Here is a 26,792-nt window from a genome sequence, read left to right as displayed (position 1 = left end):
TTGAAATTGCCCTGTTAAAGTTAGTAATGACTTAATGTAGCTGTAATAAAATATTCAACTTCATGTTTTAAGCTTTACAGTGCACGGATTTTACGTTTTTTTAAATGATCATATTAAGTACAGATTTTTTAGTCATTTCTTATTGTTGTAATTATATAATTATAGTTAGAATGATTTTTTTAGATAAATGGATACTCTTTTCATTTACTACGGCTATTACGAACATCATCCTATTGTAAACGCTACGGTTGTAGACTCGATCCCACTAGTGCATCACGCATTATCTTTCAAAATTAGCCGGAAACTAGGATACGGAGTGTTTTAAACTTCTAATATTGGTCCCCTGATTTTATATTTAAAGTGTCATTAATGTATTAAGATTTTACTTTTAATAAAATGGTTATTGACCAAAAATTATATAATAAAACAAACAACAATAAATGTTTATGTTTACTTGCTATTTCTAAATGCAATACAAAGATTTCAAATACATATAACATTACATGAATATATAAAACTTGCGTGTTATTTTTAGTAATAGAAGCTTAATAAAATGATATGAATGAATACGTTATGATGTTATTCTTAATTTACTTTAAGGCCCTTTTGGCCTCGAGCCAACCTATTTATCATTGCTTTGGGCATCTGAAAGTTGTAATTTTTTTTTACGTAATTGGACGTTATTATACGTTTTGAAATAGCAAACTGTTATAATGTATGGATCGCAGATTAGATTTCTATTTGTGTGAAAAAAATTAACAAATATTAAATAATTGATTAAAAGGTAATTTTGTTGCATTTACATGAGTATAGAGTCAGCAGAAACATAGTGTAAACAAAAATATCGTATGTCCATGTCCCAACTAAATAGTTCGAATATTGTTTTAATACAATGCTTAATATAATATTTCCTTATTTTTTAAATTTGCCACTCGCTGGCATCCTTCATTATAATATATTATGACAATTATATAAATGCTAACGTATTAATGTAATTTTAAAAATGTAAACAATTTTGTACCTGTGACCTTAAAAATATCATTGTCAGTGTGGGAAACCGGTTGTCTTTTTTATTTATAGCACATTATTGCTAAATTATAATAGTGTTGTGTTCTACACCGGTGAATTAAACGAAAAAACACGGTAGCTTTTTAGTATATATAGTCCCTCATCGCTGTAATGCTGGCTTCTGATATAACTGAAAGTGAAATATGTATATTTGACTTATATGTACAACTCATATAAGTGTTTTGGAAATTCTATAAAAATCAGTCGTCATTGTAATATTTGAACACGTAAATATGTTTTAAATTACAAGTAACCGGAAGTATAAGGACTGGCCTAGTCTAAGTCCCGATAAATTTGTATTTCTATTATCTTGGCCTATTGCCAGAATCCTTATATATTTCTCTCTAGTGCCATTAGACTGTTGCCACAGGCGTACCATATGCAAACTTTATGTAATGCACAAGCAAATTCTTTAGAAATGACTGTTCGTTAATTCATTTGGATAAAAATATTATATTATTTAATTTAATATCGTTAACTTATAAATATATAATAGGAGTCCAGAATGTCTCGTTGTTGCGACGATGTAGTATTCTGTTCAGTCGATAACCTGAAATTAAAATGTTAAGTTCTCAAGCGTATCGAAACCATTAAATTATAATCAGAGACAATTTATAATGTGAATAAACGTTTTTCATTGAGTGGTTTCTAAGATGCACGGTAGGCAGCTGTTGTTTCTTACTTATTATATGCAAGAACGTATCTTATCTCAGTTTCCATCCACCTAGATATTTTAAAGAATTTTAATAGTGTAGTCTAGCTAGTCCAATGAAATCTGGCGACACGTATCGCCAACAGGTGTGTGACAACATTATTTGATATCATTTATATCATCCATAATGACATGCCCAAACGAGTTTTGTTACTGCTATCGAGATTCAACAAGTATTACACTAGTTTTTAGAGCTAGTTCAAATATAATATAATAAAATAAACTGTTTACGTAGTTATTACAAATGACAGACTGAAAACGTAAAAGGAACTAAATGTTTACCTTTACCCACACTATATTCTGTACTATTCATTGCTTACACAAAGCTACAGAGTGGCAGCGGTCGCAGACGAAAACAAACATTTTCCCCCTATATCATTAGCCGAGGCTCATCTTTACAAATAGCACCCGTTACCTGCAGCCGCGTGCCTGATCATTATTTCAACGTCTCTACTTATTTCCATTCTCGTGGTTTTGCGCTATTTTCATTTTCAACCCTTTTGTTCTCTTTTAATTTCACTTTCGCCAAGGTCTTTTCGTCGTGCCGATGTAAAAGTCCTATATATTTCTGTATTTTATTCGTTAAATCTAGTTTTTTACGTTCATGAAACTTAATCAAATTAATTGTTTAAAGATACTTATCCAATCAAAGATGGTTTTGCCGATGAATGTATGTTTGAAAACTTTGTACTAGTTAAGTCAGAAGTTTGCGGATTCGGCCCTTCCCACTGTTTGTTTTAAGGACAAACATTTGTTCACCGGCTGAGTAGTTTAAAACCCTTTCATTATATTATGTAGCTGTTAAATAGGTTAACTAATATGTTGACTCTTGGACTCATTTATGTAATGAAATATATAAATTATTGCTTTCTAATAGTATTAAAGTAACTTTAATAGTTCTTTTTAAAATAAATACTATCTTGTCATCTTTACTTATCTCTTTTATGTTCATAAGTATACAGTATGTACGATTCTAGCTAACTATATATTCTAGCTAACTATCTACGCTGCAGCTCGTATTTTTGCCAAAGAAAAAAATTATCGTTTTGTTTGGTCGCGTAACGGCAATATATTTTTACGAAAATCGATTTCAAGTGACAAATTATTAGTGAAATCTAAGGACCACTTAGTTACTTTAGCATAAAGACTGTTTCAAGTATTGCTTCTTGATTGTAAAAAAAAGATGAGTTATCACTTTAATATATTTTATCAAAACGTTAGAGGTATGAGAACAAAAACAAATGAAATATATCTTTCTGTCCTTAATTCAAATTACGATATAATAATTTTTACAGAAACCTGGCTTAATTGTGGTGTACTGAATAATGAGTTAATAGATGATAGATACTATGTGTTTCGTAGGGACCGTGAATCTGGTCAATCTTGTAAATTGGATGGAGGAGGAGTTTTAATAGCAGTGTTAAAAAAGTTTAAATGTTATAGGGTCAGCTCGTGGGAAACCAACTGTGAAGATATCTGGGTCAATATAATTTTAAATTCAAAATCTATTTATATATGTGCTGTATATATTCCCTCTCCACTCAATATTTCCACTCTTGAACAATTTACACAGAATGTTGAACAAATAATAGTTAACGAACAATCACATACTGTTGTTGTTGGCGATTTTAATATCTCGTCATTGAAATGGAGTTCTGCTGATCACACTTGTATATTAACTCCAAGCAATAGCAGTAAGGCAGTATCCATCATCAGTGATTTCATGGCATTAACAAATCTATTTCAATTTAATTGCGTCAGTAATGCATATGGTAAAACATTAGATCTTGTGTTTGGTACAATCAATAATATAAAGGTAAAGAAAAGTAATTTCTCTGTATGCTCTGTGGATAATTTTCATCCGCCTTTAGATATCAACCTTAGAACAGACTACGATGATTCATTATTAGCTACAAATACTATAATAAAGCACGATTTTAGAAATGCGGACTATGGACAAATAAACAAATTTCTTCTAGATATAGATTGGGAATCTTTATTTAGTAAATGTGACAATGTTAATGAAATGACTGATATCTTTTACATACAAATACGAAAAATTATAGATAAATGCATTAAGAAAAAAGTAGTTAAGCAAAATTCACCTTATCCAGCATGGTACTCAAAAAAATTAAAAAGACGGCTTGCGGAGAAAAATAAATATAGGATACAGTTTAAAAAATACGGTAATCCGTTGGACGAAATTGAATTCAAAATATTGAGAGAGAGGTGTGAAATTCTTATAAACTTAGAATATAAAAATTACATTACTAACGTTGAAAATAATATTAAAATTAATCCAAAATTCTTCTACTCTTATATTAAGATGAAGCGATCTAACAAATGCAACTTCCCTGCTTTGATGACTTTGAACGGCGTTTCGTCAACCAATGGATCTGATATTTGCAATCAATTTGCAACGCACTTCTCAAGTGTGTATACTTCACAAAATTTAACAACACTTCATCCATATAAAGCTACATTGTTAAATTGCACTTCAGAGTTGTCAAAAATAAACATCCAAGAGAAGGATATTGTCGATAAATTAAAATGTATTGATACAAATAAAGGCGCCGGACCGGACAATATTCCTCCCTTTTTTGTTAAACAGTGTGCTGTCCATCTAGCTAAGCCTCTATTCTTATTATTTAATAAATCTTTATGTGTAGGTGAATTCCCGTGTTCATGGAAAGTTGCAAAAGTTGTCCCCGTCTTTAAGGCCGGTGATAGAAAAGATATTTCAAATTATAGACCAATTTCCATATTGTCAGTTTTTTCTAAAATATTCGAGTCATTAATTTGTCCAGTGCTCACGTGGCACATGAAATCAGCAATTATAGAAAATCAACATGGTTTTATCACAAAACGATCCACTCTGTCGAACTTGGCAATAGTTGTTGATGATTTAGCTATGGCGTTGGATAATTCTGAACAGGTAGATTGCGTTTATACAGACTTCGCCAAAGCATTCGACGTCGTCGATCATAGTATTTTATTAAATAAACTTAGTGTGTATGGTATCAATGGCAATCTAATTAAATGGCTTAAGTCTTACTTGTTGAATCGTAAAATGAATGTAGTCTTAGGGGGATATCTGTCGCAAACGTTTATTGCGACCTCTGGTGTCCCTCAAGGTTCCATTCTTGGCCCCACATTGTTTGGGTTTTTTATAAACGATATACACGACTGTTTTAGGCATAGTAGATTTCAATTATATGCTGACGATCTTAAAATATACAGCAAAATTAATAACATAGCCGACTCGATTAAGTTACAACAAGACTTGGATAGACTTTCATTGTGGTGTGATAATAATAACTTAAAAATGAATCATCTCAAATGTTACATTTTAACATTTAGCCGTAAAGTTAAAAATATTAACTTTAACTATTTTATAAATGGAAATATGTTAGGAAGAGTCAACCAAATTCGCGATCTCGGGATCATATTAGACAATAAGTTAAGTTTTATTCCACACTTAGACGACATAATAAAAAAGGCACTAAAACTGCTAGGTTTCATTTTGCGAGCCTCAAAAGAATTTAAAAGATCTAGTACCAAAATAACATTATTTAACTCTATAATACGTAGTAAGCTGGAATATTGTTCTATTGCATGGAATCCTCATTACAAGTCACATGAAAACAGATTAGAAAGAGTACAGAAGAGATTTTTACGTCAATTGGCTTACAAAGATAACTTGCTGAAACAAACTAAAAGCTATTCCGATCACTTAAGATTTTATAATGCCCTTTCTTTATCTAATCGTAGAGATTTACTTGATCTTTGCTTCTTACATAAGATTATAAATGGGGGTATAGATAGTCCAAATTTGTTACACAGAATAGGTTTAGCAGTACCAAGGCACAATTCTAGAAGCCACAATAAAAATAAGCACACTTTTAAAGTGCGTTTCTGTAGGAGTAACATAGGCAAAGCAGCTCCATTAAATAGAAGTCTAATATTATATAACAGCATATTCAAAAAAGCAGGTTTAGATATATTTAAACAATCTATATCATCTTTCAAACTGCAAACAAAAAAAAATATGTTTTCTCTTAAAAAATAATTATCGATTAACTTGAAATTATTAGTTATGTTTTTTAATAGGTAAAATCATTGTAAAATTTTTGTGTTCTGTTTCTTTTATAGTACTTATAAGTTTTTTATTTTTATTATACTTTATATAAATTATTATTTTATATATATATATATATATATATATATATATATATATATATGATGTGTAAGTAATGTTAGTGTAGAATGATTTGTATTGTGTTTGTTTTCTGTTTTTTCTTTTTTATTTCATGCATGTCAAGTTAGCCTGTAAGTGGGGTATACAATTAATGTCGTACTCGCGTAAGATTGTTTTTGTTTTTAGTATTTGAATTATTATTGTATACAACGTTGGCTTCCTATTAAATAAAATAAAAAAAAAAAATAAAAAAATAAAAATAAAATGATTTCACCTCCAAACCTCACAGTGCTCGGTCTCGACTACCACTGGTGGAAAAGGATACTTCGATAATCCCTGTGTATTGTGCCTAACCGGCTATATCCTCGGTACAATGTAAAGTTAAAGTGAAGAGATTTTGTGATAATTAGGTCACTTAGGTCTTTTTAAGTGTGCAATATATTGTATGGAGATAGATCTTAGGTGTTCGCACTTGCCTCGTTGAGTAATTGCTACTGGGAACGAATTAGTACTAGCTGATTAAACTTTTACCCTTACTTCAACATAATGCTTCAAGCTTTAGAGCGTAGCGTTTTTATGTTTTACTTAAAGAGATGTGATAGATTTTATTTTATCTCATGTTATAGTTTATTTTGTTTAAAATTATTCTTATATTATTATAGAAGGTATGTACTGTTACTTAGATGTAAAATTTAGTTATTGAAAATAAAAGGTTTAAAAAAACACGAACTTTTGTACTTGATGTGTTTACTTTCGATCTTAAATAGTACATTATATTTCAAAATATACCTATGTATATATGTACCTACAGGACGAATCACAAAGTTGATACAAGATATATCGCACACAAAAGCGTATTCACTGCGGTCGGTGGGAATGACAAGGGTCTTATAATAGGCTGTCGAATATCTACGGATGTTTTGCAGGAAGCGTCCCCGACAGCATAAAATGAAAGAACGTTTCAACTAACGCGATGATATAAGTACGTATGTGTCACTTCAATACGAAAGTAAATAAAATTTTATAGTATTTTTCATGTTTTAATACTGTTTTTAAAGACAGAATTTGTAAAAGTGGTTCTTAAAATCATTCGCAGTTCCTTTAATATTAGGCGTCTCTATAAAGTTTGCCAGATTAAATATTTTTTAAAGGCAGGAAAATTTTAATCATCTAAGTATCCATTAGTGATTAGACATTTTAACTACGTTTCTAGGAAATTATTAGACGGTTTTGCAAAAAGGATTTCCCAAGTTACGTAATAATAAACACTTTGTACGTAATTAAGTATAGGTTATTATGATACAATACGGAGTTGTCCGTATATATTATGTAAAGGGATATTTTTAACCTTCTCTCGGTTGTATTTCTTTCTAACTCAATATGATTTCATTCATATAAACAAAGTTATAACTTAGTTCTTGCAAAGTCAAATCAATTTTTGTTACCAAAATAATATTAAATTTTGTTTTTATAAGAAATCAACTAACAAATTGTACTATTCGATTATTTTCGAGTTCTAAACTTCCTGATTGTTCGTTCAGGAAGCGTTTTACCGTCTGAAGTAATACAACACACACCGAATATATAGTGAAATCTATTATATTAATTTATACGTGAAGTAAAAACTTTGTACCCCTTGTACGAAAATGTTGCGAACAGTATGAAATTTGGCACAACTATAGTTTATCTAAAAGAATAAAAGCAGAATGGTAATATTTTTTAATAATAATGCATAAGAAATATATTAGATTAATAAAATAAATATGAGACACACTACCCTAATATGTTTGGCTATATATACGCCTTTGTGTAAAGTTACTATGGCAACGCGTTATCTGATCATCAATTTGTTCTATAGTTTCAATAAATAGACTGAAATGAGATTAGGTGGATTTGTTTACAAATATTCCGTAAGAGATGAATGATCTATTGGCTTCGGGTGAACGAAAGTGAGCTTTGTTTTGTTTAGTTCATTCATACTATAGATTTACTATTTACGAATGTTCTTTGAAGATGTGTACATTTTTATTTGTATGTTTTATTATTTCTTTAATAATATGATGTGTTTTATTGAGTAATCTTTTAACAAGATTTTGAAATAAAATAGTAAAATACTGAAAACTTTTAGAAGCTATAGAAGAAAGACATTTTTAAGATTTTATAAAGCTGATTTCTAAAATTGATTGCCATTTTACTTGAATAACCTTTAAAAGTAAATCTTGGCGTGTTTCTCCTTTACGCTAAGTATTTATAATTACATATGTATATTTTTATTATGAAATCCATTCTCCTTCGAATATTATTAAATCGTATCTTATATTTTTTTATTCGTATACTAAAAAAAACGTAACTGACAACGACGTCTTACGATTAATTCGCATGATTTGTTTTACATTCGTGAAGTAGCCGGGTGAGATTTCGGTTGCCCGATGAGTTATGGACCGTAATGTAATTAATGTTGGCCGTCACTCTATAAGTTAAAAATGTTACACTCGAGTGCGAGTGCGATTACATTTAATTTATGTTTTAAATGTGCAATGCGTTAAACAAGTGTTTTTGTGTAATATCATTGTGGAGTAAGGTTAAATATATTTTTTATTAATACGAAATGTGTTTTTATAGACATGGTTTTATTTCTATTTATTTCGTGTTTTTTTCTTAAGATGTATATAGAAGAAATACAGAGAGATAGAATAAATCTAGTAAGTTAAGAGTAAGGCCTGTGACTTGTAGCGAGCTATATTCGTTACATGATATTACGTTTTGAATAGTGGACTTAGAAAAGAACTATAAATAACATTATAAATAGAAACTAAATAAAAATAAATAAATGACTTTTGAACTATTGCGTAAAGTGAAACTTGAGCGTGTCCGTAGCTCAGGTACTGGACACCGGGGCAAAAGAAATTTAAATTTTGTGAATACAATCATTTACATAACATCAGCGAAGTGTCGGTGTATTCATTCATTAATCATTCCCTTCGGCGTGTCTATAATGAAATAATTCAATACAACTAGGCCGTGACTTCTGAGAACAAATGGCCGCGCGCCTTTGTCGTACGCATAGAGAATATGTAGACGCAACGTCTAGTCATTAGAGGCTAATCTATTAGTTTTTATATGTATTTGTTATTATTTAAATAGGGCATCGTGATGCAGCCCCGCTGTTGAGAATAATTATATTCATTTTCTCACTGTGGTAGATAAGGCGCAACGTTGAGTTCCGCTACTCAAAATGCAATGTCTCGCAAAATGGGGAAAGGAGTATCTTAACTCTCTGCCTACCTTATATGCTTGAAAAAATGCTAAACTATTTTAGCATTTACTCTAAGATTTTAATCATTACAACAACCTTACCGAGAAAAAGTTAGATAAATTTTTTTATAGATTATACGTATTAAGTAAACGTACATCAGTATGATATATTATTTTACTTTATTAATAAAAATATATATATTATAGTTATAATAGTGCGTAAAATAGCGAATGATTGTCATTGGCGTGTCATCAAGTCGGTGCGCGTGCGCTTTCACTAAATTTCTCCAAATACTAAGTGGGCAAATGTACAGAGAGTATGATTCATTCGATGCTATTTGGAACAATTGATTAGTTAATGAGAGTAGTTGTCTATTGTTTAGTTTTGTTTGTCTTGGGCTTATATTTTTATCGTTTATTTAGTAAATATTTAGTCCTTTAATGTGTAAATTAATTAATTAAAAAAATAATTTTGAAATTTGCCCTGGCTGGAAATGAATTTATAAATTAGTAATCAAATTCTATAGATCATCCCTCTAGAAAACCAGATTGCGGAATTAATAAAGAATATTATTACAAGTCAAATATTTATATCTAATCAAAATCAAAAGCAAGTAATTACAATTATGTAATCACTCCATGACTTATTCGAATCGCTTGTTGGGTCTTATTGTTTCGCAGAAAAGTAGTTTTACGGGTCCGGAGTAAATTATATTTGTACTAAATGTACTTTAGTGTTGTAATCATGTTACGACTTGTTTGAGTCTTATTGAAAATATACTTAGTGCTTATACCAAGAGAGAAAATCGATATTTTATGTATATACTAGCTATCGTAGACAATAAGACAGTGTTACGAGTTTATAAGTAGAATTACGTCATCATCATCAAAATCATTTATGAAGTCATTTATTAGTTATTAAAATACTAAATAGAAATGTCATCTTGACAAAATAAATTTCTAGGTAAGGTGAAACACGGAATTCACTTAAAATTCCTTTGTACGAAACACAATACAGCGGTTTGGCCCTCGCATTGTCTTCAAGTTTAGGGCGAATATTAAATGTTTTTGCGACACTTCCTGGCGTGGTTTACTCCTTTTAGAACCTCTCGCATATTGTATGAATGTAGGTATAAAAACATTACAAAGTATCATTGAAACGATTACGATGGTACCTACTCTATGAGATGATCATTATGTATTAATCAAGCACCGTCTGGAACTATTGTCGATCTTTATTAGGAACGGTAATACCACTTGTGCTAATATAACCAAAATTATTCTCAACGAGCCCGCTAAGCTTTAAGTGATTAATTCGTCGTCGTGGACGTCATCTCGTAACCTTGTTGTTTACAATTACATCAATTGGCGTGACTTCACTCAAACATTGACCTTTAGTGCAGTACAAATATGTATCTCTCTTATCATTCGAGTATCATTGGGCGATCACTAACTCCGGCGAGGACCCACTCTCGGTCTCAGTACGACGCCGACACCCGCACGCGTAGGACGCGACCGCGTAGGTCCTCCACTCGGTTGCAATTACTGCTTTAAATAAATATCTCAATTTGTGAATGGAGCGACTGTCGTTGAGTTACATGAACTCACTTTGTTTATTCCTTATACTGTAAACAGTGTGGTGTTTTGTAGTTTTCCTTAACCGGTCCCACTCACGTACGATCGTACACAAATGTAAGCATCGACTATTTGAAAAACCAAGTGTTTGGAATATGCGGAAAGTGTAAAGTGACAGGATTGCAGTGTTACTCGGAATTAAAACTCAAATGGCCGCATAATTCCGGTGTTCATTGATATTTTCGTGGTACCGACGACGGTACACAGCGAGAGGATTCGGAATGTACGAGGTGTCGTGCGTGGCTGGCAACAAAGTCGATGCTGCTTACGCAGTCAAGAGCTTGTCCAACGTAATACCACCAGGGATGGGTCACGCGGTGTCCGTGCAGCGCCACCACGCGCACTCTCAATCTTACAAGCACAAGCCCGAACCGCCGCCGGTCAGCAAGCCCGATGCTCTGAAATCTCACGTGATGAGACTCTTGAAACGATCCAAGAGTCACACACCAGCGACGAGAGCGGCGGAGAGCCAAGGCGATCCTCGAGGATTCGACAGACGAACGGTCTTCTCTAAGCCCGTCGCGGATGAACAGAGGCGGCGGAGGAACTCAGCTGAACGACGTCGTAGCACCGACAAGCGGGTTATGGTGACCATAGTCGACGGCCTGCCAGTGGTCGTAACTGGGCAGAGTCAAGTACCGCCGCCGCCGCAGCATCCGCCCCCGGTCACCCATCACCGACACTCCCACAGAGATAAGGTAAGATTGAGAACTAAGGAAATGCAAGTTTTAAAATATATTACTTTAGTTTTTATGAAAATTTATATAACTTGGACGAAAATTTAACCCGAACAATTTATTTAATCTCTTATTACGTCGTGTTAAGCTAATTAGGTCGAGAGAGGTTTTCGAAACGAAAATTACATTGTGAAGTAATTTTTAATCGACGATTGAAAATGAAAATACTTTGTAGCGTTCATTTGTTTTTATACAATATTTAATGCTAACACAGCGAGACGTGTTTGTACTGACTTTAATTTGTTCTCCGTCACTGATAGTGATAATTTCTTTATCAATAGATAAAACTAGAACTAATGAAACAAAGATTGCTCTAAATATAGTTAATTATACATTTCGTGTTGAATTTACATAAAATACACATTGTTATCGCAGTCGCATCAACGACCAATATTGTCTTACGATAGTATTATGTCATTTTAACGTGATTGTGTTTTTTAAGACATATCGTTATATGATGGTCGTCAGAAATTAATATTTGATACGTATAGCGCCTAGTGGTTTTGTAATTACGGAAAATGTTATAAACGGCGGAAGAAACAATTTATTATTATTAGTATTATTTTGATGATTGTCAAGTTGAAAATTAATTTAGAATTTTTATTACTTGCCAATATTGCATTAGTGTAGGTTCAAATGGAGTCTATACTTGTGTTAAAAATACTTATGTTATACCTACTTAAGAAAAATAATATAACAGTAGCGAAAGATAGAGGCAAGTCTTACTGACCATAAGGACAAAGAGATTAATTTTTTCTTAATAATTTTCAAAGAATTAGCTAAAATCAATTGATATTAAAAGAATTTCCTTTGCAACCGACAAAAGCTATTTGAAAAAGATAAAGTAATTAGTACTTTGTTTAAAAGATAGTTATTTCTATTCAAATGAGTATAGCTCATCGCGTGACGAATGCGTGCGTCACTCAGAATAATCTTAATTGACTTCACCTTTACTTATAGTGACAAGGAGCAGGGGATAATGGAATTATACTATATGTATGTATTATACCAGTTATTAGATGGCATGCCGGATATGAAAGTTTAAACAACTTTTTAAAAAGAATTATTTTTATTTTGTTATTCTCATGCAACTAACATGAACGGAAGTTGATAAAGCGAACTAATGTCATATATTTGCCTGTATCAGATATATTTCGTGTCGAGGGGAGGTATTCATTCATATCGTCTGTCGTGATTTGTTCGGTTGCACCAAAAATATTTTAAAATTAAACCCATAACAATCGTATCTCGAGTCGAACATTGCTATTTGCTATAATTATATGATTTTTAACTGCTAGCTGCATTGCTAGTCAATTGCGAAATTCCACGAGTAAAATTCAAATGGAACCTTTTATGCAAAGTTGACTGCACAATTTTCATACAAACAAGCTTCGATAGTACCGAAGATGAAGAGATAGCTCTCTCCTACGCTAGGGTCGTTAACCTACATCCGAAATATCTATCTTGGGGATTTTTCGTCCCGCATTGTATTGGCGCGTGCATGCTGAATGCATTATGAAACTCGGTTAGTGTAAAAGTGATAGTGTGACTAATGGAGCGATTATATGTAGGGTTGGTGACTCTGGTTTGTTTGTATTTTATTTATATTATAGTTTGTTCAATATTTTTTTATATATTTCGTTTATTTGTTTGAGTATTAGTATTATATTTTTTAGTAATAATTATTATAGGTTTCTGTCATTAGAAAATATATAAATAGTTAAGAAACTATGTTAATTATTTGAAAGTCCATATAAGGATTCAGGTCTTAGGTATATTTTAAATATTTGATAAAAAAAAATTAACGTATGGTGTTAACATTAAACTTTTTTAAATGAAGTTATCGTTTGTGTATACAATTACTGTGAAAACCCTAGTGTTGGCACCAATTTATGACTGCAGAATATCGAGGAAGCGCAGTTAGTCCGCAATCAAATCAATTTCAAGTCGAAGTGGAAAATAAATTCGAAACATTTTAATAACCTCGACTATGTACATACATAATACATACATACATATACTCTGTACGGGAAACGAAAACTATTGCCCCTCATCTAATGCACCTGCAATTATGTTATTATTAAGATATTATTAAATTATATAGGTAGTACTTGTATATAAAAATTGCTTTAAAATTAGTTATCGTATATCGATCTTTTATGTATTTACACTTCGTTAATTTTTACATGATAACTATATAGAGAGATAATTGCGGATATAAGTATAATAACTAACACGAATCGTAATTGTGTGGACAATAAATAGTATTTCTTTTCTTGTTTCTTTTAAAATTTCGAAATGCTGTCTTTTTCTCTTCAAAGAATCTACTTGACAATTTTCGTTCTTCGCCTCGTAGTTTCAGTTGTGTGTTGTCTGTCAGTCACTCAGTAACGGAAGAGATTTATATTTATTATGTACATGTTTCCGCTACCGTGTTTAAAATAGGTGCACATTAAAGAACTGAATAAACATCACTACAACCATTCTCATACGGTACTTGACTGAAACTGGTAAGGACTTGTTGAGGAAAACATTGCATTATTTATTTTATTTTGTGTTAAATTTTCTCTGTAATACGTTTCAATTAAACAAACATGTAGATATTTAATCTAAGACCAGTTTTGTTTGTTTTGTACCCATGGTTTTCGATAAGCTCCTAAAAGGTTAAAATGGGAATAGTTTTGAAGTAACCCGTTTAACTTAGCTACCAATTTGGAGATTTCACTTAAGTTTAATACAAACTATTCATTAGGATGGCCGGCTACTTAATAATCTTTGTAAGCTTAGAAATTGTAGATATAGCTGTTACGAGAAAATTCACACTTTCGAGACTTTTTTCTGTTTTTGTTCTACTTTGTCTTATATACTTTACCTCCTAGTATATGGGGATGTTATCAAAAAATATTGTACGAAACGTACTTATGGTAAAATATTTTTTTTTATTATACGATAAAATACAGGAAATATACTGTACATCAATGAAAAAATTTAAATTTTCGTTAGTAAAGTTTGTTTGTTCCGTTCGACATAATCAAATTTTTAGGCAACTCGACAGTGATATACTTACATAACCTATGATAAAGCTTCGGAATACGGAAATTAGCTCTAAATTGGAAAGCGCAACACAAGCGCCCCAGTTTTCATTTCAAATGACGTAAAACCCAATAAGTGCAAAGAAAATTGGGTATTTAACATGAATTTATTATTATATTTTGTTAATAACACTATGTAGAAGAAATAACTGTATATTCTTGTAGGTAAAGACATTATTTCAGATAGCATTGAAAAAAGAAAGTTTTTGTGAATGTTTTCAAAATTTATATTTTCCTTACTTCCACACTTTATCGAACAGTGTCCCACTGCCGTGCCACGATGACCTCTTACATATCAATTTCATATGGAAAATGGAGAATAATCATTATCTAAATATTTTATATAGTCATAATTTAAAATATTGCAACGTAAAAAATATCTGTAAAATGATACAGACGATTGATTAAGACAAAAGGTATATGGTAACAGGAGATAACACTGAATCAGCTCTCCGAGAATAGTGATTGCAGCAAGCTACCTACCACCTTGTATTATACGCTTCGTTTCCTGGAAAAATGTCAATGCCGCACTTGATTTGAACAGTCACTGTGGCTAAATGCAATTTGTATGGCGTCTGTATAAATGTTTTGTGATTGTTGTTACAGTTTAAAATACACGATTGATGTGTTTCTTTATTTATATATTATACATGTTAGACAAACGGCGGTGTTGTGTTCCGCCACGTAACATGCTCGGGAATGTCTGAACGGAGTGATACTTGGTTCCATTTGTTTACGCTGCCTAATCGAAATGATGTTACTGAAATTGATCTAAGTAACAAATGATTATTTATTTGCTTTAAAATTACAACGAATGTAAAAATAACTACGTATTGAAAGGAACGTGTATAAGATAGTGTTATTGTTAAAGAAAAACAATTACCTTAAATTGAATTACAATTACTGTTTTTTGTGATTCAACGATCATTAAAATATCTTTATTACACATTTTATGTGTGTATTGAACTTGAAACACACGCAATTATATTATATATAACACTTATATTAGATGTATGTATTATTACTTATACATAATAATCTATATAAATCCGTATTTCCATTTGATATAAATATATCCGTTTAAAACTCAAACGTAAAATCAGCATATATTTGTTATTCAAAAGGCGTTGCACACAGGAAGCGATCCCTGAAAGAGTGCATGCACCTTCGCTTCGCCATTGCGTATACAGCAGTTCCACTCGGTGGAAAAATAAACAATGAAATGTTCGTTTAAACTTTGTAGACTAATTTTTTAAATTGGCTGAGCTGTTGGCCCAAGTGATTAGCGGTTTTTGTGGTTCAGGTTGAGGTCGTATAATCGATATTTCATATTAAAATTATTATTTGTAAGCGATATTAAAAATGTCTGAAATAATTATACGTTTCTATCATATTATAGCCTAAGTTGTTGTTATTATTGTTTAAATAATAGTTGCTGCTATGCAAATTTTAAAGAAAATTCTCTTTGAATAATGAAAAGCGAAGCTGCTCTTCAAAATGGGTGGCTTTAACACTCTTTCTTACATGATCATACTAAAATCTCTAGAATAATTTTACTATTCACACATTGCAATTCTATTTTACTATTCTAAAATTAGGTAGTAATGTAGATACTAAAGTTTTATGATAGCAACGAAATATCTCGTTCGCTGCTCCGAGGCGCTGCTATGCAAATTGCATTTCTGCATTGTATTCGATTTATTCAGTATGAAAAATGGAAAATGCTCCCCTCTCGTTATTACTGCGAGCTTTCTCACTGTAAACTTGAAATTGTTTATGTAATATGTAGATATCTATTTAATATAGGAAAAATATATTTAATTATTTAATCATTAACTTTATTTTACTTATGAATTAATGAATTCTACAATTTAATGACATTAAAGCATATTATGTACATTAGTGGAGTTTGTAAGAAGAACTAAATAAATGGTACATAAACTGAATTAACACAAATATTTTGATAGCCGTATAATAAATAGGTAAGCGCACGTGCGTTGATATTTTTAAACCGCCTCTCCTCCTGGACCAATGCAGACGGATTTAGGATTTGTTGGGACGTATAATTGTATATAAATCAGTCTTTTCAGTTATTTTAGCTTTAATATTTTGTTGTTGATATTAATATTTTTTTGTTATTTTAGGTTAATTTTGTTGTTATATTTTTTATGATATATTTATATTACCACAGTTTGCGGCATTTACTGTGAAACCTTTAAAACGGTATTTATTGTCTATAAAAGTAAATAGGCATAGCAATCGGAATTGGATAAATACAAAATGCAAGTTAAAAAATATATATATTTTCAAATACAATTGCGTAATAAGGTCTAAGTAGTGCAAAAATAACTGTCAAAATATAGTTTATGCTGCTCTTTGGACTGTTTGGGTGTGATTTTTGTTGAATAAAATATATGTAACGTGTGTTTATTTAAAAATAATTACAATAACAATAAAAATAATAGCGTCTTCATAAGCTTCTTAAAAAAAGCTCACTTATCTTGTTTGTGGCAATGATTTTCCTCAAGACAATCATTAAAGTCATTATTTCAGCATTCAGACTTAATATTACTGAGAATAACATACAAATATCATAAAACCTTAAAAAACACAAGTTATTTATAATAGAATCGAATCTATTTACATAATTATAATGTTGACTTGATACAACCTTATCTAAGCCACACCGCCTGTTGTCAGTGTGATAACTGAGTGAACTTGAAATTTAGCTGTCATACGTACAAAGGCGTATATGACTTATATGATTAGTTCACGTGTTCCTTCTCAAACAAGCATTGTTTATTTAGTATATTATAAAATACATTTATTAGATGTTTTGATGCAACAATGTCGTATTTGCACTTTTTTAAACATTAAATGTGCAATATATGCAAGAAGACTATTTACATACTTACATTGCGTCTCATGCTATTTATCAAAAATGTAAATATGTAGGTACAAGATATTGTTATTACATAGCGCCGTGGTTAAACAACAAAACAGAACTAAATATAGTTGTACAGATCTGTTCAAAGATTTTGTATGAAATGGGCAGCCACACTAGCTTAAAATATTATTAATTATTTATGTAATATAAATATTTTGTATACTATAAACTTGTATGACTAGAACGCATGGAGGGAAAGTTCGTAATAAAACTAGTATTAAATGTAAATAGCTGTCAATTGCGTCCGCTGAGTCAATTTACCGCAAACGAGTTTTTATTTTGCTCAAAACACAATAGATTTAGAAAGTCGTGGCCAATTTTAAAATAAACTGAGTACTTTTTTGTGTTGTTACTTTGATTGTTGGATTTGGATTATATAGAATATTTTTTTGAAAAGTCTCTTTTTGTTGCTTATTTAGAAAAAACATTATAATTATATATAAACAGACAAGATCTTGTCAAATGAAAAAAAAGTTATTACATTTAACTATATTAATTATGTTTCTGAACTAAAATAATTATTTTAGCTAAAGGTTTCACGTACAGGTCTGTAATTTGTAAGTTTGATAAACGTTAGATAACTTGACCGTTGAAAATAGTAACATGGAATAATCAATGTACCTACCTGTTATAAAAGTTAGCTTGTTCTAATGTTAATAAAATTCAATTAAATATAATTCGTTTGTTCATTCGTAGAATTTATTTTTATTTAATGATTGCTGACTTTCTATTAAAATCTGTTCTACGACTGTGTTCAGTACATTTGAAATTATTACACATTCGAGATGATGGACAAATATGACATATTGTTATTATGTTATATTGTTGTCCGGCTTAGAAATTAATAATATAATAACAAGGTGCTCGCTAAGACGGGAATTTGCAATATTCGACTCCTAAGGGGTTTTTTTTAGGGTTGAAAGTTTGTATGAAACTTCGTTACTACAAATGCTAGGAGTCTCAAATCTTGCATGGACGTCACTTATAGGACGTAGGTAGGTACTTATGGAGACAGAAATTGATAATAATGTAGTTCACGCGGACGGGCCGCTAGTAAAATATAAAATGATATATTCAATTATATTTTTATATTATATTAACTAGTGTACAGTGTACGCAATCATTGAATTAAGGTACCTAAATAAATTTCCGAACTAAAATCTTTTTTTTGTAACATTAAATGTTAAGTGTGTTATTCCATGCGATCGTGTTGCTGCTATATAGATATTATTATAAATATTATTTCCATTTATATGCTTTACCGGTTTATAAGTGCATACACAATTACATAAAATATGATGAACACTTCTCATTTGCATGGTAATGTGAATTATCCGACTGAGACTTGTCAGCTCGCGCCATCTAGTGGCGAGTAGATGACTCAAGATGCGGCTCACAGGCTATCATACTGTTGGACTTTGTCTCAAATATTAACTTATTTGTTTATATCACTATATTTAATCACTATATTTAATTGGTGTTTTTTCGAAATATATATACTTTAAATATTTAATATTTTTTATATTTCATCCATTGTGTGCTAGATGGCGCTAGTGGTTTCGTAAATTAGTTTATACTCATAAAGACACCAAATTATCAATTAAAATATAGAAGCAATCAATTGTGTTAATATATTACACTTAATACTTTACTTGAAACAATATTAATAATACATAAAATATCAAATAATTTTTATGTACTTTCCACACACACTTTCTCTTAAGGAAGTTGAACGTATACGATACCTATAGATAAATAATAAACATGCTATCGCAGTGTGTGTGTGTGTGTGGTGTTACACAGATACGTTACAATGGCTACAAGGGTTCATATATCGAGAAATTCAATATTTTCCCTATACAAAAAGTAATATTGCTATTTGGTAGGTACCTTTCAAGTATTATCCATCGAGAGATCTTACAAGAAACGCACTCGCTGTATATAACATATTTCGTAAGAACACAATGTATCATAAATCACTACGTCCACAGCCATTGACCCCCGCGGGCATGTCGCATAAGGAAGCGGGAACTAGATTTACAAGTACCACACTGGCCCAAAGTTGACCACTCGCAAAAAATCTTCGCCGTGTAATGCAATGATGATTGAGCAAAATGTGACCTAGTTTCTACTTTCAAGGTATTTGAACCTATTTAAAATGTTAAGAATTATATGCCTTTTTGTTTTATTTTTTTTGGGTTGCAGAATTTTTTAAGGGGGAAAACAGATAACCTTGTTCATAAATTTTGTAATTAAAAAACGTCCAACAAGGCTTAGAATAATTCCAATTTCGATTTAATTAGTTGTCTCATGTATATATATGCATATTATAAATAACGTTTTTGTTTTATTTTTGTTATTTAGAACATATTTACTAAAAATCAATACCTTAACGCAATTAACTTTTTACTCGGAGCTTCAAAGTAGTTTGCCTTTGTGTTGACGCTACGGCCGACCCGCTCGTTCTTAGTTCCCCAGGAACGCCGATGATCGCTAATTATGCATGCATCTAGGTCACTGATCACTTAATGGCCATTTCCATTGTCAGTTTTAGTTCTTATATATAGTAACGTGTATAACGTTTATTTAAAGTATAATGGACGAAAATGCCACGTGGACGAATGGACGAATTGCCTTACGTTTTCGAAACATTGTGTGTGAGGTGGCGTAGCTTAACGCCATGCTCACTGCTACCAAAACGGGAAAATCAAAATAATACATTTCTTCGACTGGGATTCAAACCCACAACCATTACATGTAATCATACGCTGGTCTACTGCAGTGGCCTCCATGTAGTGTTTTATTGTAAATGAATTCAATTAATTGATTTAACATTAATATATGGCGCAGTTAGGATGCGATTCATGAACAGTGTTTTCGTGACATATTAATTTGTAGTAAATAATTATATAAATTTGAAGTAAATAGTACAAGTAATATGGTTGATAGATTAAATGAAAATTATTCACGAGTTTCTTTAAGTTGCCTGTAAAACGTCTGAAATAATGGTGAAATTGCATGACATTAGGCGTGACACGTGTAACTCCAAATATTATATGTTTTGTATTTTTTTAACACGTAGCAGGGCAGGCAGAGGGTATCTGGGATCTTAGCCGCGCCGCTGAATCATGGAGACATTGCGTATTGCGTGGAACTCAACGCCGCACTTAACTTCGTTACCAGAGGCATGAAATGAAAATATTTAATTTCCTCGAGTGGGAATCGACCCCATAGATAGCTTGTGCGCTTGTGGCCCTGCGTCACGACTGGCCTCAATGACGTATTGTAGGTATACACTTAGGCATATTTTACTAATGTCTGTAATAAAAGTCAAAGATAGTATTTAAGGTACTCTCAAGTAGCTGTAAACATGCAATTAGCGTCACTTGTGTAATATTACAAATTATACATTGTCTTGTGTTACCTAATGTTAAGAGTTAGCGCGTTAGTTAATATTTTTGGACTTAATTAGTTAAACAGAAGACTTTAAGAGTGTTATTTTATGAATTTTAATTCACATATGTAACAGTACGCTGTCCACGCATAGTGGATTAGTGTCATTTACAGCACGTGTTGGTTGTGGGTTCGAATTCGCGGCATTCTTTGAGTGGTTGAATCAGCTACTCAAAATGCAATCTTTGTTACATTATTTGTTGGGTGGTAGAATATTGTACTTAGTCTTATCAGACAGACGACACGATAAATAAAATATTTTATTTATAAATAGACTTTCAAGTAGAAATAGAACAAATAATTCAACATTACAACGACCTCAATTTGAGTATAAATATGAAAATAATAATTTAAGAGTCCTAATAACCATTATCATAATATATGTTAACATAAATGTTCAACTACACTTTGAAGATATTTAATAGCTACAGGGCATTACTTATCGTAATTCATAAGTAAGTAAGTTAGGTGCAGTAATAACGCCTCCGCCTTTAGATGCATAGTAAATTTGTTTAGCAATCTCCTTCAAAGGTCAAAGAGATACTCGTACGTGGTTTAATTGCGTTCAGATTATATTTTCTTTTAAATTTGTATGTGTTAATGTAAAGAAAAATCAGCTTCACGCTGTATTCTGCACACAGCACGGCAGGCAGAGGGAACCTAGTGTTAAGACACTCCGTTTGCCATTTTCCGCCGATTTCAGGAAACATTGCGTGTTGAGTGGCGGAACTCAACGACTCTTTGCTTTGACGACATAGAGAAGAAATGAAAAAATAAAGTTAATAAATATTTCATTTCCTCGAGTGGGGATCGAACCCACAACCAGTTGCGTTTATTGTCACACTTTATGTCCCTGCGACAAGACTGGCCTGGATATGTTAAAGTTAGTTTATTTTAAGAAATATCAAAAAAATATCAGTTTGTTACAAAAAAGAATTATTAGTATGTACCTATTTGCAATATTAACACTTTTGCAGCTTAAATAGAAGCGTAATAGGCTGCGCCGGCGCAATTTGCAGTGAGTCATTCGAGTGTATTTCCATTGTCGCGAGGCTGCAGTCTCTATTTGCCGTTTTCGTTCTATTTACTCTTACTAAGAAATTTTAAAATTATTATTCCATATTTTTTATTGCTACTCTTTAATGAACGCTTTATAGAAGGTTTTTGTGCGCGTGTTTCATGTAATTAATTGTTTATTATCAGTAAAATATATCATTAATGGATTTATAATTATGTGTATATAACTTACATTTATTTTATTGTTTCTTTTTCCTTAATACATCTTGCACATTCCAAGGTAGTTGGATTTTTTGTGATACATATGTTATGAAAAATAACGTGAAGGCGTCATGACGCTGGGGCACAAGGGTGTGACGGTAGCGCGGCGGCTGTGGGTTCGATGATGATTATCATTTATTAACACACAAAATAAAAGTTTTCGCCAGACACATATGAACTCACAACTATTGTAATCATTTCCAGCATTTACTTCTATCATTCACGCGTAAATTCACGTAAAATACCTTCATAATAGTTGAGCATATTCTGTTTAACTCCCTGCAATCCTAAACCTGTGCGCATTCCGTTCCCATCCCCCTAAAACAAACCTATTCACTGGCCATTGTTGACTGCAGTTTACCTCCACAGCCAATATAACTTTTACTCCCATACAAATAGAATGGACTACTGAAATTAACTCGAAACAAAAAGTTATAGTTCTTATGTCGATAGTAATAAGCGTGAGGTATTTCATATTACTATATGCTCTCTATATGCATGTTTCTGGCTTTGTGGTCTGAACGGATCTGCATTGTATGAGATTTCTCATGGTATGGTAAAGTTGACCTGCGTAAGAAAATGGTAATTTTAACTTGTGTTAATTTAAGTTCTGTGGCTATATGGGAAAATTGCTTTATGATAGAGTTTTTAAAAATGCTTTTTTCTATTGTTATGCGCATCTCTCGTATTAGGGAAGAGGCAAAAATAACATCAACTGAAGGCATTTCTTTTTTTACTTTCTTTTACTACCTTATACTTTTGTATAAACAAACATGTGTCTATAGACTCTAGTAGGTTTAGTGTATGTAGGCTTAAAATATTTGGAGCAAATTCGTCAATACTTTGTATTTTCACGCAGCTGTAACCATATTGCCCCTTATGGTTAAATGAACAGGTGCGTTCAAAGCACCTGACGCTGTTCAATGCAAATAGCGTCAATATTGGTTGTTTTAAAGCTATTATTATTATTAATATTTTATTACTACATATCATTTAATTTTGGATTATGGCTTATTATACACATTGAGGTTTCTGTTATCAAATTATCGATTAGATAGCCTTGCTCCCGTTAATTTTGTATGATCTATTTAGGTATTCATTTCTATAGCAAAAGTTATAATATATAAAACGTTTAAATGTGTCGTTAAACGTGCCGGTTTTTAATGCGACAAAATAAAAAGTTTTAACAATGGCTTACATTGTCAAATAGATTTTTTAGCTTATCTCTACGTCACGTGAACACTTTTCTTTCTCCTTCCCCTCGAAGGCTGATAATCAGGTGTGAGAGGCGGCGCGGGCGCAGCGGGCCTTAGTTCGTACTCGGCCGCGCTACGGAGCGCACGTACCGCTCCTCCCAATTGTAAAACATCAAAAGTAATCTCAAGTGCTGTGATACACTAATTAAGTGCTCGTGGATGGATGAGTGCTCTGTGCTAAAAGTTCGCGGTCACTACGAGAAATTTAACGTTTTTCACGACGCGCCGGTCCCGTTGCGTCGCGCTTCGGCGGTTCACTTAATAACTTGGATCTACAGTGACTGTGTAATAGTGGTTTTGCTAAGATTTAATACCGTGGAAAGGTCACTTACCTTGCTCGGTTGGTTATTGAAGGACTTTTTTAGCATTTGCTCCTATTGTTGAAATTATATTTCTCTCCGTAGGATTTGTAGAGAAAGGCTTGAAATATGCTGGGAAAGTTTGGTCCTTTTTATCTGTATCGATAGCAACATGGATTGATTTAGGTTTGACGAATACTGATTCATTTTGAAGTATGTCGTTGATATTTTCTTAGAATATGTATATATTTGTCCGCAGTTCATTTGATCAAGAAACAGGTTTTTGCAATGTATATTCATAGACAGACATTGACTGAGTTTGTACACTTGTTTTCCTTTAGTGTCGTTATTATGAATGGCGTATCGTTACATTCGATAATGTCCGTTACTGGTTTTCTCGAGCCGCACTTACAATTAGCGTTTAAATAACATTAAGTTGGCATTAATGTGTATACATGTACCGTTTTAATGTCAGGTTAACGCTAATTGATAACTCTAAATGCTGTTCTTGGTTACATTCTGTTTGATACAACTTAAATTTTCAAGCATTAAAGGGATTGGTGAATGAAAGTGCAACAAAGATATGAAGATACTTAGTAGAGCAAGCTATCGATGACTCATTGTCGATCCTCTCGATGTAATAAATAAGTTTTTCTATATGAATTTTACGCTCGAGAAATTATAATTTGTATCGCAGTGGAGGTTTTGTTTCGGCCAAGTGAAACGGTGGCAATTGGACCTTGATATCCGGCGTTGCAACAACGAACACAATACTTATTTCACTGTTCTGTCGACTGCCTGTTTTAAATCTGAAAGGAAATATTTTGTAATACCACCATATTGTTTTATTGTTGTTTAAGTATAAGTATTGAGTACGCGCTTGACTCGTGTTTTTTTTAAATGAAATTATAAGGTTTTATATTATTACGGTTAGAGTACGACATGGTATCATTATTTTTTGTATTAACGCACCGTATCTCGTACATCGAAAGGCTAAATGAAACGTTCACGGGTATAATCTATAATATCTTTCAATGTTTTGAGAGTTTTTTAGATCTGCTTCATCATTTTCCTCATTTTCCTATAGGTTTATATTATATTTATCATAAATTATGATTTTCCTACAAGAAATTCATAACGCTACCTTAAAGAGTATCAAAACCACAGTGGATTGTCACGACGTCGCTGATACTGACCCACTTGTACCTGTTCTAGGTTAAACTCGCCTCACGAGAAAAGTGAGCAATAATAAAAGTAATTTGTGTCTACTGGAAATTGATACTGTCCGCTTTTTATAGAATACCTATTTGGTTACTGGAGCTTTAAGATCTTGCTTGCCTTAACGTTTCTTATACGAAATATTTCAATTATTGTTTATTATAATCTTCTATCTTTTTATGACCCGACCCGAGGATGGTGGGTTCGATCTCTATTTCTGGAAGTAGAGTATTTTCATTATCCTAGTTTTTGGTAAGTCAAAACACGCGGCGTTGAGTTACACCACTCAACAGTTACTGCCTTGTTGCTGTTATACCAGATAAAGTATAAGACTTTAATATTATAGATCTTTATGATCTCTATATAATCTGGGTGTGTTTTTTTCTTGAGAATTTATGATCTTTAACATAGCGATGAGAAGTCAAACAGTCGCTTTCGGATTTGTTATATTAGTGTGAATTAGTGTCGCTAGCTGGGTCATTAGTGAAGAAAAACGTATTAGAAAGCCGTAGAAGCTCGATGATAAACTAATATTGTAAACTAATGTATTATGTTGTTTGTCATAATAAAGTTTAAATTTTAATTTAAAAAATAGCTATCTTCAAATCAAATTAGTAGTATATTATCAAAATTATACATGCATATATTACTTTGTATATAGTTAAGTAATTGCAAAAAAACGATTCACATGAAAAAAAATATCCATTGGCCTATTTACCGAACAAAATCCAATATTATCACTCTCTTCAAACAATATTTAGTGTACTCTATTACAAAGTGTTAAGGTATGTAATGTTGTTATTCAAGTATACATAATTCGCTGAAAGTATCCACTTGTCGCCTTATCGCGTCGTTAAGAAGTTATCAGTCTTTGGCGTGATAAGTTGTGATAGATAGTGATAACGGTCCGCTCGTAGGTGATGTCACCTGTGCGCTTAAATAAATTTTGCTGTGAAAATAATTTCTTTTTAACGTTTTATTTTTTGGTAGATAGGTAGGTATGTTCAGTATTAAGACCAGTTTTTGGCTAGCTAGTTGCTTCACGGTTTTTCCCGTACAGCAGTGTAGTAAAGCAAATCTAGTGTTAAAACACTCCAGTTCCTCACTTTCCATATTTATTTTAAGAAATTACTTTTTAAGTTTAGGAACTCTACGCCGCTCTCCGCCTATCAGATCAAATAATTTAAATATTATAATCAGTCCCTCCATTGTGAATCTAACCCACATCTATCGCGTTTACAACCAGACTATCCGACTGCACCATCACTGTCTCAGTTTTAAATAAATAACTTTGTCTAAATGTAACAAATCGTGTTGTCGTTAAGATTTTTGCACATATAAAATGTAACATTTCCTCTCGTCGTAATGACGGCAGGCCATTGCCCCGACCACTCCCAAAAGACCCAATAAAGTAGACTACAAAATCAAAAGCTAAAATTAGACAGGAAAGTTATATCAAGAACTTGTAACGCAACTTAGTTTTTAAAAGTCTCGGAGGCTGATGTGTATCTGAGATGATATCTGGAGCGTTAAGTTTTTTATTATAATTTTTGAGATGAGATTGTTGTTTGAAATACGTTTTTAGTTTTATGATTTTGTGGAACTACATTTTAATTTGGTATTTTTTGTGGTAATTTGCATAGA

The 26,792-nt window shown here is 31.9% G+C and overlaps 1 protein-coding gene across 13 annotated transcripts in view; it reads left to right on the top strand.

Annotated features, from left to right (window-relative positions):
- LOC146540897 (serine/threonine-protein kinase MARK2) overlaps nucleotides 1-26,792 on the top strand; it is a 120,688-nt gene that overhangs the window by 21,699 nt on the left and 72,197 nt on the right. For 4 of the 13 annotated variants that reach the window (XM_085190053.1, XM_085190070.1, XM_085190060.1 and 1 more), the window contains exon 1: nucleotides 23,687-23,916. Coding sequence is in view for 5 of the 13 variants with exons in the window: in XM_085190107.1 (XP_085046233.1) it covers nucleotides 11,090-11,566 (477 nt within the window). In the remaining 8 variants the exon portion in view is untranslated. Of the gene's footprint in view, nucleotides 1-10,729; nucleotides 11,567-23,685; nucleotides 23,917-23,950; nucleotides 23,972-26,792 lie in introns of those variants that run through there. The other 9 variants (XM_085190107.1, XM_085190080.1, XM_085190115.1 and 6 more) reach the window with 6 other exon arrangements.

Source organism: Heliconius melpomene, chromosome 1, assembly GCF_056956725.1.
Source record: "Heliconius melpomene rosina isolate 202511_hmr_F chromosome 1, ASM5695672v1, whole genome shotgun sequence".
Classification (NCBI taxonomy): domain Eukaryota; kingdom Metazoa; phylum Arthropoda; class Insecta; order Lepidoptera; family Nymphalidae; genus Heliconius; species Heliconius melpomene.
Note: the sequence above shows the minus strand (reverse complement) of the source record. Positions and strands in the feature narration are given on the sequence as shown.